Raw genomic sequence first — 17,541 nt, 5'->3', positions numbered from 1 at the left:
TGATGCAATACTGTATTAGACGGTTGCATAGTTATAATGTTGTCCCTGATATTATCGATCTTATAAGTGAAGAACAACTGTGTTGCTTGGAAAATTCTGGGCTTGAAGCTTTCTTTTTCGTTAGTTTAGCCACTGTTTCAAATAAATACCTAGGATTATGTTTATTTTCTTCTAATAGGGTTGAAAAATAAGCAGATCTAGCAGCTTTTAAAGCCTCTCTGTAAGCAATCGAGCTCTCCTTCCATGAAATCCGAAATACCTCTAGTTCTTCTAAGCTATCCGGGATGCTGAGATGATGAAACTGATTAGGAAGATTATTGATAAAGCAATCTTTAGTGGCAGAAGTGATCGGTCTAACATATTTATAACACAGAGTCGGCTTTGCAGCCTTGGCTAAATGTAATTTACATGAGACTTGATAATGATCTGAGATGTCATCGCTCTGTTGCAGTATTTCAACAGCATCAACATCTATTCCATGTGATAGTATTAGATCTAGAGTATGATTACGGCAATGAGTAGGTCCTGACACGTGTTGTCTAACTCCAATTGAGTTTACAATGTCTTTAAATGCCAATCCCAATCCATCTTTTTCATTATCTATGTGTATATTAAAATCACCAACAATTAGTACTTTATCTGCAGCCAATACTAATTCTGATAGAAAGTCCGCAAATTCTTTGATAAAGTCTGTATGGTGCCCTGGTGGCCTGTATACAGTAGCCAGCAGAATTTTCAAACGTGATTTATCGTTTACACTATATATTTTTAAATTAAGCACCAACACTTCAAAAGAATTATATTTATAACTAGATTTGAAAATAGTACTATAAATTAAAGCAACACCTCCTTTGCGTTTCAGACGAACGTGTGTGTGTGTGAGCTCTATGCTGTTCACATAGCATCAACTGGGTGTATGAGATGCACACACACAAAATAGCCTATTGCGGACAAAAGACAAATTGTATGTCATGCTGCTGGGCGATGCCTACTTTGTAATCAAAATTAGTTTCTGATGTACAATAATGCATGAATGGTCATGTCTTTCAGGTGTATCTGATTGCATTTGCTGTGCAGTGGAACAGCCGCATTAATCACTCCGGGTTGCTGGTGGTCATGGTAGGCAGACGTGGTGTATGGACCCGCGGCAGATTCACCGCCTGAATCAGCAGGCTGAGGGGCTCTTCGGTAAAGAGCATGTCCTCGAGCCCAACTTTGCCGCTCCAAAGCCCTACCCTGCTGTATACAAGGACCCAGACGAGGAGGAGCTCCTTAGAGTAGAGTGTGCCAGTCAACCAGCTTCACTGCAAGGGATTACTATGCCCAGCAAGGTACACAATCATGCATTATAACAATATACATGCATACTAAGCGGTCAAATACCTATAAATATCATGCATATTCTATCCATGACAAGTATGTATGATATAGTTTCATTTTTATTTGACATAATATGAAACAAATGAACTGCAGCATTGCCATGTTGTGTTAATTAGTCTACTGTTAGTTGTTGTAACTACCTAGACACACTGGAGATTAGTACATTACATATTTGCAGTTGAGGAAGAGCCGTGAAGAAGAGGAGACGGCTGAACAAAGTGAGGACAAGCTGGCAGATGAGGATGTGGACGTGGGTGTAGAGTCAGAGGAGGATCCTATGGACACTGTCAGTGACAAACATGTCATCCTCACTCAATCAGAACAGGAGGAAGAGGAGGACAGTCCTGTTCTGCAGGATGTGCTAATGACCCAGAGCCATCTGCATCTTCCTGGGCTGGAGGAAGTGGAAGCCGTGGCCCTGCTCCTTTTAGAACGGGCAGACAACAGTGACCGTCACCTAGTGCCAGCTGACCCAAGGCTGAAGATTGGCACTGCAGTTGGTGCTCTGCATGAGCATGACAGGTCTGCAGCCAACTTTGTAAAAAGGTATGAGTCTAGGTGGGGTTACACCCTGTTTGGCAGATGCTTGGGAGCTGACACACCTGATTCAATTCAATTCAATTAAAATTTATTTGTATAGCGCTTTTCACAATACATATTGTTTCAAAGCAGCTTTACAGAAAATGCATTTCAAAAATGTACATCCAAAAATACAGTTAATTAATCATAAATTTAGGGCATAACATATCGCCGGCGTTGGGTCGTCTCTTCACAGGCGTCGAGTCGTCTCATCACAGGCGTTGGGGCATCTGAAGTCTCCATGAGAGGCTGGATACATAACTGGAGCTGACGAACTCTATTTGAGTTATCTCGGGACAGGCGTCCCGAGATAACAACAAAAAAGGCAGATGGGAAATAATTAGCGTAGCTGCTGTTCATAATATGCTCCTGAGACCAGAGCAGCACAGAAGACAAAGTTTTCCTGGATGAGGTACCCTCAGGCAGCCCAGGGGACTGAGGATAGTCGTCTGTTGTGCCTCATTATTAAGATACTGAAAAACCGGCCACCATCCAGTCGTCTCACCTCCTCCACTAAAATCACCAATGCAATCAAGGGCCAGTATAAAAGGATTGTAGACCGAGTCAGAGACGATCTCATCCTCAACGGTCTCTCCATTCCTCTGCCCAATCTGAATGCCAAGTCCATCTCTACATTCATGGCACGGGAAGAGAAGAAGGCTAACTACAGGGCAACAGTAATGCCAAAGGTGAAACCCCACCAAAGAGTGCTGTCAGAAGAACCAATGCCAGCAGCTCCTACTCTGCCAGAATCCCTTCCAGCTCCAGATCGACCTCAGGTTCAGTACCAGAGCCTACGTCATGCAGCTGGGAAAAAGCATGGTCAGAAGCGGAGGTAAGTTGTTCAGTTCTTCATTTTACAAGTATGTGACTTTACTACTTTATTACAATATGTGAATATCTGCATTTATCAGCTGAATGGTTTAAACTTAAACACAACAAACCGTGTGAATTGATAGTCATACACATTATTTCTCATGAATTATACTCATGTATGATTTATTTTTGCAGGATAGATGTGGAAGAGCTTGTGAACCAGCCCGTTCAACCTAAACCCCCTGTGGCCACGTACATCCCACCCAGAGCATCAGCAGCACCTGTCCTGGTAGTGGTTCCTGCACAGCCACAGCCGTTGACGTAAACGGTAGTAACCAGACCGAATAAGAATGAAAAGTTCGGTGCCTGATTTCGGTGCCTGACTTTTCTTTTTACCGCCCCCTGGTGTTCCGGCGTCAACTTGCGTGACGTCAGTGCCGCTACTCGGCACACTTGTTGAACTGATAGAGAGCAAGCGAGAGGATTAATGAAGATGCCGAAGTCAAAGCGATCAAAGGTTTGGCTGCATTTCACGTGTAATGGAGACTCAGCGACATGCAACAAATGCCTTACAGCAATAGCATGCAAGGGAGGTAACACTTCGAATTTGATGAAACATCTGACGAGACATGGAGTGTACTTAAAAGCCGAACAATGCACCGTGTTTGACAACCTACAAGAGCGAAACGCAGAGCCAAGCACGTCAACAACAGCAGCAGCTAGTGTTGGCCTCGCCGCCGGACAAATTGAAGAGAGTCCCACTCCCAGCTCTGCCAGTGTGGTGGTGGATAATATCATCACAGATGATGATAACAGCAGCCGCTCCTCTTCGGGTAAGTCTAGAAATTTAATGCCAACTGCAAATCTTGCATATCAAGTAGGCTAGTAAACACCATTGCCATTCAACTGCGTGTGTGACAAGTTACGTGTGCAAAATGTTTTAACAAAGTTCAAACACTGGCTATACTATATATAGGCTATACTGTGTGTGTTAAATATTTCTCTGCTTAAAGTAAAAGTCATAATATGTGAAGACAAAATGTTGATCTTATGAGTGTTTTTACATCAGTATTAAACGCCGCAATTTTTATGAGCTGTTGTCTGTTGAGCAGAATATGCTACTAGTAGTTGTAACCTTAAGTGTATAAACCATTTTGATAGTAATATTTTTATTTCTGGCTTTTTTCAAGTTACAACAGTGACTCTTTTCATCATGAGGGCTACCTCATTAAAATACCAAAAAAAGGGGGACTTGAGCAACTGTGCAAACTACAGGGGAATCACACTAATATCAGTACCAGGCAAAATCTTCAACAGGATAATCTTAGATAGAATGAAAAATGCAGTGGACCACCGGCTGAGAGATGAACAAACAGGATTCCGGAAAGATTCCGGTTCGACAGTGTCCACAGAGAAAGTCTCTGGCAGCTACTTCGGCACTACGGGATACCAGTCAAGCTTGCAAGCCTGATCAAGAACTCTTACGAAGGAATGACCTGCAAGGTGGCCCATGGTGGTCATCTCACAAAAAGCTTAGAGGTTAAAACTGGAGTCAGGCAAGGCTGTCTGTTGTCTCCATTCCTATTCCTTCTGGCAATTGACTGGATCCTAAAGAAGACAACCGCAGGAAAGAGAAATGGAATCCAGTGGACACTGGGGAAACAGCTCGATGATCTGGATTTTGCTGACGACCTTGCCTTACTCTCCCACAGTCGCCAGCAAATGCAAGAAAAAACATGTGACCTTTCAACTGTCTCAGCCCAACTTGGCCTTAGGATCCACGAAGGAAAGAAAAAAATTCAGAAAATTCACGCAACCAGCACAGAACCAGTAAAACTTAGAGGAAAAATCCTGGACGAAGTGGGCCTAGGGAGCATCATTGACGCGCAAGCAGGCACAGACGCAGACGTCAAGGCAAGAAGTTTTCTTAAGTACCGGTTCAGGAACCGTTTAAGCACCGGAACCGTTTAAAAAATCCAGAGTAGGTACTGGTATCGAATAAAACCCAACCGATACCTCAACATTATTTGGACTTTGTGGGTTACAATGTAATTTAATTTGCCATGTTATTTATATTCTCATAAGGCTAAAATATAATAAGTCATATTGGCTACAATATCTGCCTCTTATACCAATTCACCGATTCATTATACACCATCTATAAAACACATGCCTATTTTCTCATTGTCTGGCATCAAATCAGACAGTGGAAAAAAAAATGTTTTTAGTGAATGTAAATATCTGCTTAACATTGCATATTTGCACTGCATGACCTCATACCCTTGTATATATTGTACATATATTGTATATTACTCAATGTGTACATGTATAAATCTTTTAATAAGAATCCTGCAACTTGGAAGAATAATGGTCACATATGATGTAAAGCAGAACTCCTGGCATTGTCCTTGTGCCAGGTCAAGAAGATCCTGCCTCCATAAATACATTGCAAAATGCCGCCTGTTCCAGACTGAGCATCAGCTTTTCAGGACCGTCCAAAGCACAGATCAGACCAATCCAGTTCATGAAAGTGTAGATGACGCAGGCCTACTGTACCCCCCGACAAAAGCGCTGGAATCTATGATTCAGTATGTCATGAACAACAAGACCATCCCTGCAGCTCTTCCTGAGCATCTGCATCTGCCTTCATTTTCAAGCACATACCCAACCAGCCTCATTCCTGATGAGATGTTGTGCTGGAAATGTACCTTTATCAGACCCTCTGCTCATCACATCAAAGGCCGACATTCTTACAAATACATGAATTATCGTAATTTTGGTGCCAAAAGGATCTATAAAATACATACTGGCATCAGTTCTGAATATGTCCTAAATGGTATTTTAGTATGGCTTAATTTTCTAACATGGTATTTTTCAGACGTTGCCACCTACTCAAAATGTTGCCACCAATGTGGAATCCACTACAGGTATCAAGAGTGGAAAGATGGCCTGCACAATTTTAATGACAGTGTCATTCTTGACCTCCCTTTATGCCTACATCTTCGAAACACGCTACAGGTTAGGCTATCTTAAATAATTTACCATTACTTCTAGTAAAATAAATGCTTTGCAAGGTTTTTCAAGAAGTAGATAGCAATTATTGTTTGTGTTATCTGAAATTATAGGCCCACACTGCTGTCGGGAGAGTGGTTCAGTGTCTGGAGGTCACTATAGGGGAACAGTTTCCTCCAGCCAAAACAGTGCTCCATGCCTATATCCGTTTTGAGGCACTTTCAGGTCACGAGTATGAATACTCTTGTGTGACGTGGGGATCATCCACCCATTGTCATCATGGATCTCCACAGAAAAGGAGCATTCAACATGTCATGTAAGTGTGTTGTCATAGACCAAATTGAAATTCTGTGTATACATTCTGGGTGATTTGACACTGCTTGTGCATATTTAGCCACAGGAGGCTTATACCTAATTTTCTCTATTATACAGGTCGTCTTATTATTATTTTTCCTTTCTGTATGTTGTTAGTGAGTGACATCAAACCACCCCCAAAGGATTTCAATGGACACATGGATATGGATGACTTCTGGGATAAACTGGCCCTGCAAATGATTGGTCGTGGCTTTGTAAAAAGAAATTATCTTGCTTTTATGTGCCTCTTCTGTACATTTGGTATGCTATTTAGAATCTTTTTTTGAACATTTTGCTTTTTCTGTTGTTATTTAAGAACAGAGCGACAATCCCTTCACTGTCCACCCCAATTACCACTTTTGGGCACCATGGATTGGAAGAAATACTCGCAAGTCCAGTCAATGCCTGAACACAGAGTTCCAAAAAATTCACCAAGCCAAAGAAGCTGAGCTTTGCGAAATAACTGTCTCTGAAGATAGACTTAAAAATTAGCTTTATAAGAAAAAGGTCAAATTGATTTAATTTCTAATTTCTGTGACTAGTGTGAAGTGTTTCTTTGGCTAAGTAGCATGTAAGTATTTTTGCTGCAACTGTATTTTTATTTGTTTTTAAGGTATCGGTGATAAGGAAACTGTGCAAGGAAAGTGGTGTTGATTCCATTGGCTCAAAAAGTGACCTCCTAGAGAGGCTTTCATCTGAGATGAAATCTTGACAGACTTATGACAAAGTATTCGAAAAGATTTGGGGTGCCTCTGGTAAGAAACAAATGCTTGTGTTTTGGTATGTTTGTGACTGCCACTTTACCTTTGTAGGTCTTATACTTTTATTACTGCTGCCTGACGTAGATGTTTTTTTCCCAGGAGGATGGGCTGTGGTCATGTGCCCTTGTGGAATTGTGTATAGCATCAAATGCTGTTTGCGCGCAGAGAGTCCGAGAGACTTTGCAGATATCCTCCAATCATGGAAACACATACCCAATGTAGTCATCTATGATTTTGCACGGGGACTGGCCACACACACCAATCTTCGGTATCCTGAGATGTTAATCTTCACGCCACACGAAGGTCGTCTAGCTGAACAGATGGCAACATAAAGATGGCAAAGGAAGGAAAGCTGAAGATCTCCTTGCCATGGCTTAGTATAAAAAAACAAGTCCCAAACAGCCATGGCCACCCAATTACAGGCTCAGCAGAGCACTATGTCCTTAATGACAAATTTCATGAAGACAATTCAAAAGCAGACGGGATGCTCTCCGCAAGATTGGTCTTGTAGCCCAACTTAATGGTAAAGTGAATAGCCAGGTTGCGGAGCAGTTCTTTAGCAATTTAAAGAAAAATAACTACTTTCTAAATATGACCCTTCCATCAACCCACGTCTTCCTCATGAGAAGTATCATCCACCACCACAACAGTAGACTAGCTAGTAGACACCACAAGACTAGAGGCCTTAAAAAAAGTATTTGTGACAGAAGTGGTGCTGAACATCAACCACCGTTCTTGGTAATGTTTGGATTACTGCAATACCACTTTAGAATTGGTTCTTGGTATTACTTGTACAGATGTTGTCATGTACCAATATTTTGTGTTATCCAATTAAGCTGTTTCAGAGTCCTCTACTCAATCTGGTGCAACAGACGTTCGCCAAGTGACCAGTAAGTAACACAGTAGAGGATCAAGACACTTTAATGGCACTTGTTTAGTCTGTTATTGCTAAGCTTTGCGAAGTACAATGTAATGTTTCCTTATTTGCATGTGGTCCAATATTATATCATCTTTTAATATCAAACTCATCAATTAACCCTTTTATATCAACGTCTGATATACACTGTACTTGATTTTACAGTGATTTTGATTTTAGTCCAAAATGCAGCTGCTAGAGTTCTTACTAGGTCAAGAAAATATGATCATATAACGCCAATTTTATCATCTCTACACTGGTTACCTATTAAGTTCCGTATCAATTATAAAGCATTGTTACTGACTTATAAAGCCCTAAATGGTTTAGCTCCTGTGTATTTAAGAGATCTTCTATCGCCATATAATCCATCGCGCTCTTTAAGATCGCTAAATTCGAGGCTTCTGGTCGTACCTAGGATAACTAAGTCCACTAAAGGAGGGAGGGCGTTTTCACATCTAGCTCCTAAACTCTGGAATAGCCTTCCTGATATTGTCCGAGGTTCAGACTCGCTCTCCCAGTTTAAAACTGGATTAAAGACGCATCTCTTTAGCCAAGTATTCACATAATGCATCGTACCTTTTATACTACAGTTAAATCAGATCAAATGCATTCATATTATGAACAGCAGCTACGCTAATTATTTCCCATCTGCCTTTTTTGTTGTTATCTCGGGACGCCTGTCCCGAGATAACTGTACTGTAAGGATCCTATAAAATATATTTTTTTTGAAACATGACATCCTGCCATTATTAATAAATAACCATTGTTTCTACCACTATTCAACTTTTGCTTTTTTATTTATTTTGATCAGTGAGCGGGAGCACTTTGACAGGAGGATAAAAAAAACAATTAAAGAAGAGTGGCAAGCCATAGGAGAGTCATCTACAGGAGTCATGCTGTTAATAAATAACCAAGTCATGCTGTTAATAAATAACTTTTTTTTGTGAAAAAATATTTCTATATATACAATATTGTCTCTTTCTTTTAAATGGTCCTTGGAATTTTAGAAAAGGGTTAAATTGTGTTTGTCTTCATAAACTGCTATATGTAGGACATGTTTTGTAGCTATATGACGACCAATTGTGAATAGTATATTTCATTTAGGATCCATATTACAAGGTGGTACTGTATGTCTAATGGCCTAAATATGGTTAATACCTAAATGTAACTTTATATAAATTCACAACAACATATATCACACCGCCGGCGGCGAGAGCGTCAAAGTGGACGGAAGCTAATAAAGTTTACCAGTATAGTTATTTTTCTTGGTGTGAATGGGCTTTAAGAGAACTGGGTCTGCATTTACTTTTTACAGTGCCTTTAAACTCTCTCTGTTCGTGAGCATCTAAAATGAATCAATAACACAAATTAAAGTCAAAGTCAAGTCAAAATTTATTTAAAAGCAACAGATTTGCACTACAAGTGCAAATAAAACATAAAATAATAAAATAAAACATCGGGCAAATAAAAAGAAAGCATACAAAGAAACAATGCAGCGTCCAAAATATAAACACATTAAACCAAATACATTTGAAGAAAACACAAACGATACAACAAATATTAAGTTTAACATATATGTCAGTGCTAAGCATTCATCTGTAATATAAATGAGATGCTAAAATTGTTATTTGTTAAAGTTGTTTAATGTATACAGTGATACTGCCATTCAGTTTTTTGAAGAATTTGCATCACACTGAATGACAAAACTTCAACTTCAGCTTATATTGACAGCCATCAACTGGCCACTATATTAAACAATGAGCTTGACCAGCAAAATTAATCACAATTATTCACAACATCTGCTTATTTGTCAAAAGATCTAATAATATAAGTGTTTTGTGGGATTTCACTGAATGATATGCGTTTTTGTAACTCAGGCTACCACACCATGAAAAGGTGTAATTATCAAATATTTAAGAATAAACCCACTTTTCTGCGGCACCACATGATCTCAGGGTGCCACTTGATGATGTCACAAACTGTCGAATGACTATCTGCTTTTTATATGATTTCAGAACGGCTTCTTGATCCTGTTTCACCGAATGACCTCTGACAAACTGCATTTTCTGGACAATTTTTTTTTTTTAATACTTAAAAATAATAAGAAATGATACTTTTAACATAACACAGCCAACACTTATGTGAACATGCCAAGACATTTTTTTTTTTGTTTATCTTGGTGTTTTATGTTTATTTAAAGATGTAATGGCAAAATCAAACTCCAGACCATTACGCTGAATGACAACTTTACACTTTGGAACATTATTACCCTCATATTTTGACATTTTATTTTCACAAAAGTTATTTGAAATATTAAAGGTGACATATAATCGAGTCCCCGGTGCATCTACCAATCCAGAAAACATAAAAACTTTGTTTTGTTAAGCCTTTCTCTGTAAGCATGTCAAAAATAAGCCAGATCAGATTTCGCTCCCCTTCTGACGTAGGAAGAGGATCTTATTATAATATTACCAGCTCTTAATCTTAATCGGAAATCCCCCAGAAACAGAGGAATCAATGTAACTCCACAATATCTAAATGTCTCCACTGACCAATTCAGAAACATCCAGGTTCAGTCTAAAAGTTGAATCTCTTCCTGAGTCTCTCTGTAAGGCTGCACTCGCTACTGTTATTTCTGAGATTTTGGATGAGATTATTCACATGTTTTGTTATACATACAGACGGTTGGTCTGGGAACGCCCCGTCACGTGATGTGAATTTAGCCCGTGGGGGAAAACATTGCCTTGGCTCTAATTGAAATACACGGGACAATCATGCCGAAGAGTTGCTGTGTCGTTTTCTGTACCGCCAATAAACAAACAAATTATGAATTGAAGTTCTACATCCTTCCTAATAAACACACAGAACCGGAAAGGAGGCCAATCGCTACGTAATGACGCGAGCCGTGAGCCTAGGGAGTAGTTCGAGGTCTACACTCAATACAGACTGCAGTCGGTGAGTTAGGGATAACTGTCAGCACAGTCCCTCGGCAACTTCGTACTACTGATCACCGTTTTACAAAAGGATTAATAGTTTGAAGTGAAGCATATATGTACAAGTGACAAGGTTTTATGAAGTTATAGTATGCAACATATACGAAAGTTGATTGAGTTATAGGCTAATAATGCAAAATATGTCTGGAAACGACACCTCCGGCCATTTGGTTGGGTCATTGATCCAGTTTTAATTAAATAAGGGCAATCATAACCTATGGCAGTTAATTTTGCAATGTACAGTTGTCGGTCGGCAGGCGTCAATGACACGCAATACGAGATTTTTGTCATTCAAATACACACGATGTTCGCTGTGTTTCCCCCCCGCCGACTCCACCCTCGCCACGCCAGACCACGTCCCCAACTATGACTAGATGCCGACTGTATGTATTGTATAGTGTGTGAAGCTCGTGTAAAGGATCGGCCCTCTTCTGAACGGAGGCGGAGCAGAAGCTCATTTGCATTTAAAGGGACACACACAAAATAACGGCACGTTTTTACTCACACCCAAATGGGGCAAATTTGACAAACTATAATAAATGATCCGGGGGTATTTTGAGCTGAAATTTCAGACACATTCTGGGGACACCATAAATTTATATTACATCTTGTGAAAAGGGGCATAATATGTCACCTTTAAGGTAGACACTTTACTTGCATTTAACAGGGTTTTTATGTATCTAAAATTACTTTTGTTAATTTAATTTGATGCGGACACGAAATGGTGAAGTCTCGTCTTTGACCCGTATACAGATCGGTCATATATACAGATTGGTCATAAATACGTTGCTATATAAATAAAGATAGCTTGTCTTGACTTTTGAAACAAAGCAAATGTGCCTGTGATGACTTGATGACTTCTTTCCAGTCTTGCAGTCTCTCATGTTCTCGCTCAGACGTGGACAGGCTCTGAGTTTCTGTCAGGTTGGTGTTGGACTTCAGGCTTCGGGTCAAGTCTCGAGCTCAAGCTCTCAGCAAGCATGTTATTTCCTATCCAACACAAAGATTATATGAACAAGTCAACTCATGAATGATTTTTTAGAGCTAGAACAGAATTGAATTCTGTTTGCATCACTGATTCTGTTATTTTCCTGTTTACTACATGAAGCCGCTTTAAAACAATCTATATAGTATAAAGCGCTCTATAAATGAAGGTAACTTGTCTTGACTATAACAATAACATTACAATGAACACAAATTTGAAAATCTCACTACAAATAATCCAGAATTGAAGACAAAAGATATAATCCTACTCTGTTACACTTCCTCACACCTGAAACTGATCGAGTGAATCTCCTGAACTTCTTCAATCTACTGTAGATCTCTACTAATCCATCTATGTTGTAACATCTGCTCTAACGTCGGGCGTTTAGCTGGATCCCTGGATAGGCACTGGCTAATCAGATCCCTGCACTCTGTACACATTTTAATAAGGAGAGAGCTGGTTAGTCATGACTATGTGGCCTGGCATCTATGAAAACAGCGTCTAAAACATGATTAATATACTGTAAAATGTTCCTTATCTTTAAAAAGTAAAAGTGAAGTATGTAGTTTCTGCGACACTAGTGGCAGCGAGTGGAATAAATGACAAAATAAAGCATATTTAAAATACATTAGGAATACTTTTAGCTGTGTTGCATTTGCCTTTATGAAAATGTGCCTTTCTGCATCACAATGCTCTGTTCACTTTGACGTGTTCATGACCTGTTTAATCTTTGAAGGTATGAATGCAGTGAATTTTGGCTTTCACTTCTGTAACTAAAGCTGCATTTCTTTTCCCGTGGCTCTCGCCCCAAACTCTCGCTATACGTTGAGCTATATATAAAAAATCTTACATACTTCACCTTTAACTGTTTCTGTACAAAGCCTTTGCTTTATGTGTGTGTTTATCAATGTAATCAATATTATTCACTCACCTTTGGATAAGTTGGAGTTATGAAATGTAACTTTGGCTTGTGTGATTTCTCTTCTATTGTGAAAAGGACAACATGCGTTCACCATCTTGTACAGCAACACTCCTAGAGACCAGACATTTGCTGGGACGGCGTGGAATCGAGGTTCTGTCAAGACTTCAGGTGGGATGTGATCCTGTATTCCTGAGAGAAAGACATTTGCACATTGTTGAGCTTTTTTTTTTAAAGCAAATAATTAGTAAGTCACTACATTCAGGTTTCCACACTCCCAGAATGCTCACCAATGTATATTTTGCTGTCGTAGCCATCGCTGCTAAATAGCTGACCGCAGCCAAAGTCTATCAGCCTGAGGTCTACCGAGTCTTTCTTCAACAGGAAATTCTGCGGATGAGTGTCATTATGGAAAACACCACGATGGATGCAGTGTTGCACTGCCAGCACAGCCTGTCTCATGATGGACCGTGCTGTTGGTTCATACACTTGTTGATTACGAGTCATGAAGTCCAGCAAGCTCTCGCAGGGTTCAGGATACTCCATAACCAGAGTGAATTCTCTAGGATGTTCAAACCACTCGTACAGTTGTATGACGAAGGGGCTTATGGGTTCTCGCCTCATCATCATCAGCAGCGCCACTTCTGTAACGAGAGGTTCGGGATGTCCAGGCTAGAGAGAAGTAGTAGACAGAAGGTTAGCTGGGTAAAAATCTGAAGAAAACATATCATTTTGAAATGTACTTTTCTTTCATCTTTTTAGATGCGTTCAAAAGAGCCTTTCCAGCTCAAAGTTAGTTGGTGCCTCTAGGCTTATATTGATCACATTTACACCTAATGCTTCCTACGGGTGTATTGACTACAGTAATCTGCACTTAAACAACTCAATACACATTCAGGTTTTGTCCAACTTACAATATTAAGATAACGATCGTTGTCAATCTTGCGCATCCGCTTGATGGCAACCTGCAAAAAAAAAAAAAAGTTTCAATAACAGTGACAGAATACTTAAGCGCCTGACCTTCTAAGTATTAAACTATCTGTTAATTGTTTTAAATGTGTTTTGCAAGAGCAAAATGTTTGTACAATTCAGTAAGATTTACCTTTTTGCCATCAAATTTGCGTGTTCCCAGGAACACCCTGCCAAATCCTCCGGATCCAATCATCTTGTCCACGTTATAGAGAGACTCAAAGGACTCTGAAAAACAAACAGAAAAATATGAGACAATTATTAGCTTGCTAGATCCATTGTTTTATTTAAAAAAATCAAACGTCCTGGTTGAGAAAATAATATTATAATGGGAGAAATAATATTAATATTCTCTAAAAGCAAGTCTTATTTTGAGTGGAAAACAAGATAATACTGTTTAAAATAATGTTGGAGAGATAATGATTTACCATTATTTGGCTCGACGCCGGAGTGATCTGGAGCAGGGGATGATGGTTCAGGATCAGGATCTGCTGGAGGAACGAAAGGCTCCACAACATTCACAGCACTACAGGAACAGCAGCAGAAAACACACTTGATAGCCTTCCAGAACCTGCGGAGACAACCAGGTATTTTCCTCTTCCTACGTTCTGGAGCTTTTTCTGAAATGAAGAAAAAACAATTGAAAACAACTATTAGACACATCTCTGACGTCAAATTAAGCAATGATATAATGACATAACTTACATTTTACTGTTAAATTCTGTAATGATACAAATCTAAAGTAATGGGAATGTTTCACGCTATCCACACAATTCTAAATGATTTTCTTGGTTAAAGGAACATTATATTTTATAATTTTGCATTATGGGAACGTTACTTTTGAATGTTCTCGGAATGTTTTGAAAATTTTAGTTAAACGTTCAATTGAAATATTCCTAAAAAAATAGATTTCACTTTATTTTGATGGTCCCTTTGTTGTTGTTGTCTATAAGTAACGCTGCACCTACATGTCTACTAACTCTCATTAGAGTATTAGTAGAGTATTAGTAGAGTATTAGTAGAGTATTAGTAGAGTATTAGTAGACTGGTAAGGTTAGGGTTAGAATAAGTTGACATGTAGTTGCAAAGTTACGTAAAGTCAACATAATTTTTCAAAAGGGACCATCAAAATAAAGTGTTTTCTTTACACAAAGAAATCAGAAAGAATATTTCAGCGAAATTTTGCTGAGCAACAGTAAATGTGACCGGACATTAACATGTTAAAACCTTGAGTCAGTTATGCATGAAATAGCAAAATCTCTATCTGTAGACTTTACACTGCCCAGCCTTATTTCAGTGTCACCTGTTGAGCTCTTGTTCACTGGAGAATCCTCCACGGCACCCTGAGCAGTTCGGCCAGTTGAAGTCTCTGTTGACTCGACAGGAACTTGACCCGGCAGCGGAGGACACAGAAACCCTTCGAGGCTGACGGACCCGGACAAACCCTGTTGGTTTGAGCTCTCCGATCCATCGCCACTCCACCTCCACTCGACGCTGTACGAGCCTCGGCTGCTCAGACTCAACGACTCTCTACACCTCCTCTCCACGTGGACCTCAGAGAGGGACCAAGCTGAGGATGACGTGATGCCCGGAGAAGAATGTGTGGAAGCCGTTCTCCAGGATCTGGAACGGCCTGAGGATGGAACATTTCAGACATCAAAAGCTGTTTTTGTTTTATTTTTTATAATATTAATAATCAATGTCAGTGGTCACATCAATTGTTACTTTGGTTTCACTTTATTTCCTTTTAACACATTCGGTTGTCTATAAGTAACATTGCACCTACATGTCTACTAACTCTCATTAGAATATTAGTATTAGTAGAATGACAAATCAGCCATTGAAAATAGAAATAGAAACTTAGCCATTACTTCTTTATTAAAAACCTATTCTGACCTCTGCGAGAGTGTTCATATGAAGTGGACGGACATCCATCATCTGGCCTCTGCTTCGCCCTCGTCCCGTGAGCCTGACGTCCATCATCTGGCCTCTGCTTCGCCCTCGTCCCGTGATCCTGACGTCCATCATCTGGCCTCTGCTTCGCCCTCGTCCCGTGATCCTGACGTCCATCATCTGGCCTCTGCTTCGCCCTCGTCCCGTGAGCCTGACCTGTGGACACAGAAAACTCAGAAGACAGAGATGTTAAATATCCAGGAAGATCCTGGCTCTGTGTCTGGGTCGGATCCTGATCACGGTCATCATAACCGGGTCCCCAAACCTCCTGACCAGCCGTCTGAGAGAAAGCGGCTCTCCTGGATCTGGAGCGGCCTAAGGATGGAATGTTTCACACATCACATAGTTAGTAATGCTTTAATAATAATAATCAATGTCAGTACAACATTTTACTTCAGTTCAATACAAACGTTTATTTCACATGCAAGGAATCAAATAAATGTGATCAAATGGGTTCTTCACATTAATGTAGTCAGTCATTGTACAACATCATACCATGGATAAACCTAAATGAAAAACTGAAGCACTCACCTCCTCTTTCACCCATCATGTGAGCCATGGACATCCTCCTCCAAACTGCAATAAAAACAATACAAAATACAACACAAAATACAATACAATAAAATATAAATCACCTCAGAAATACTCCCCTAAAAATAAACAATTAAATAACTCCTTCTAAAATAAGAAAACAACAATCAAATGAAAAGTATTCTCAGAAATTAAATGACGCAAAAATTAAAAAATATTATTTAAAAAATATATCTCTATATAAAGGATATATCCTCCGATGTCCTTCTAGAATAAAAGTCTCCTCTCAGAAATCAGCTTCAAATTCGCAAGATTTGCTCAGAAAATTCTCTGCAAAAGTCTGTAAGTTCGCCTCGTCTCTCAACCAACAACAGACAGACTGCGATCGTTTAAGTGTAAATATACATGCAGAATTCATAACAACCGTCGCTATAGCAACTACAAATTCGAATCACTCATATGCTCACACGCACACACATATGAGCAGAGCACGTGAGCACACGTCAAATCTGATTTATTAAATAGTTACAAATTTAATGTTTACATTTCTTTAATATGAGATTATTTCATAGCAGTATTATTATTAAAAATCTGTGGAAAAAGGGAGAATAAATCGGACTTCATCTTATGAATTAAATTTGCCCATTTCCGCATACATAACCATCAAGGCCAATCAGCTTTCAGTATCTCTAATGCGTCATCAAACGCACTTATCACATAAATGAAGATGACTTGACTTGACATGTGTCTATTAAAAATAGGTATATTGTGCCATCTAGTGTTTTATACTATGTATAAATGTGGTTGGATAAATATTTATTCGCTGGTAAACAATGTTTTAAACATTTCCATGTATTATACACACTGCATTTCCATGTATATTTAAATATAATCAAAGTCTACTTTCTGTCACAGTTAGGATTTTATTTTACTTTTTGTTTAAAATGTTCTCTGTCTCCCGCTGTCTGTCCTTCCCCTCCCCCTCACTCCACCTGTGTGTGTGTGTGCGTGTGTGTGTGTGTGTGTGTGTGTGTGTGTTGTGTTTTAATGTTAAAATTACCATTACCATTTACCATTTACCATTCTTTTTTTTTCATTTTCCTAATCATGTTATGTGTCTAATAAATGTCTTAAGCCTTGAATTTTTTTATATGTTTTATTAATAAAGTAAAGGCATAGAACCAGTTTATTTGTAGTGCATTGACAATAGTTTTATAAAATTAGATAATTAATTAAATTAATAAAAACACAATAACAAAATTACAAAAAACTAAATTAACTTGCTATATTTCAGATCAATATATTTGTTTTCCTTACATTTTAAATTAACTTCATTCTCATCTGAATTATAAATAATTTATTTCTGTATAAAA

General features: G+C 39.1%; 3 protein-coding genes across 4 annotated transcripts in view; 2 read left to right on the top strand and 1 right to left on the bottom strand.

Annotated features, from left to right (window-relative positions):
- The window catches only part of LOC307009093 (E3 SUMO-protein ligase ZBED1-like), a 63,613-nt gene extending 54,910 nt beyond the window's left edge, over nucleotides 1–8,703 (top strand). Inside the window, exon 7 of the mRNA XM_079632523.1 lies at nucleotides 7,739–8,703. The gene's annotated coding sequence lies outside the window, so the exon portion shown is untranslated. The remainder of the gene's footprint in view (nucleotides 1–7,738) is intronic.
- On the top strand, nucleotides 1,577–4,120 carry LOC307009635 (uncharacterized protein). The gene is made up of 4 exons (XM_079633495.1): nucleotides 1,577–1,926; nucleotides 2,156–2,794; nucleotides 2,971–3,608; nucleotides 3,966–4,120. Exons 2-3 carry the CDS (start codon nucleotides 2,367–2,369, stop codon nucleotides 3,098–3,100), a joined length of 558 nt encoding a protein of 185 aa, XP_079489621.1. The 5' UTR covers nucleotides 1,577–1,926; nucleotides 2,156–2,366; the 3' UTR covers nucleotides 3,101–3,608; nucleotides 3,966–4,120.
- A 1,620-nt stretch (nucleotides 8,704–10,323) lies between the features above and the next one.
- Nucleotides 10,324–16,598, bottom strand: LOC307009091 (uncharacterized protein). Of its 2 annotated transcripts, none has more exons than XM_079632515.1 (9): nucleotides 16,169–16,598; nucleotides 15,581–15,952; nucleotides 14,988–15,317; nucleotides 14,113–14,304; nucleotides 13,818–13,912; nucleotides 13,630–13,680; nucleotides 13,006–13,387; nucleotides 12,728–12,907; nucleotides 10,324–11,801 (listed from the first exon to the last, which is right to left on the bottom strand). In XM_079632515.1, the coding sequence occupies exons 1-9, from the start codon at nucleotides 16,200–16,202 to the stop codon at nucleotides 11,704–11,706; spliced, it is 1,734 nt and encodes a 577-aa protein (XP_079488641.1). In that variant the 5' UTR covers nucleotides 16,203–16,598; the 3' UTR covers nucleotides 10,324–11,703. The 2 variants fall into 2 exon arrangements, with proteins under 2 accessions (XP_079488641.1, XP_079488640.1); XM_079632514.1 differs by lacking the exon at nucleotides 10,324–11,801 and adding an exon at nucleotides 12,085–12,226.
- Between the last annotated feature and the right edge of the window lie 943 nt (nucleotides 16,599–17,541).

Source organism: Phoxinus phoxinus (assembly GCF_949152265.1).
Source record: "Phoxinus phoxinus genome assembly, chromosome: 13".
Taxonomy (NCBI): Eukaryota; Metazoa; Chordata; class Actinopteri; order Cypriniformes; family Leuciscidae; genus Phoxinus; species Phoxinus phoxinus.
Note: the sequence above shows the minus strand (reverse complement) of the source record. Positions and strands in the feature narration are given on the sequence as shown.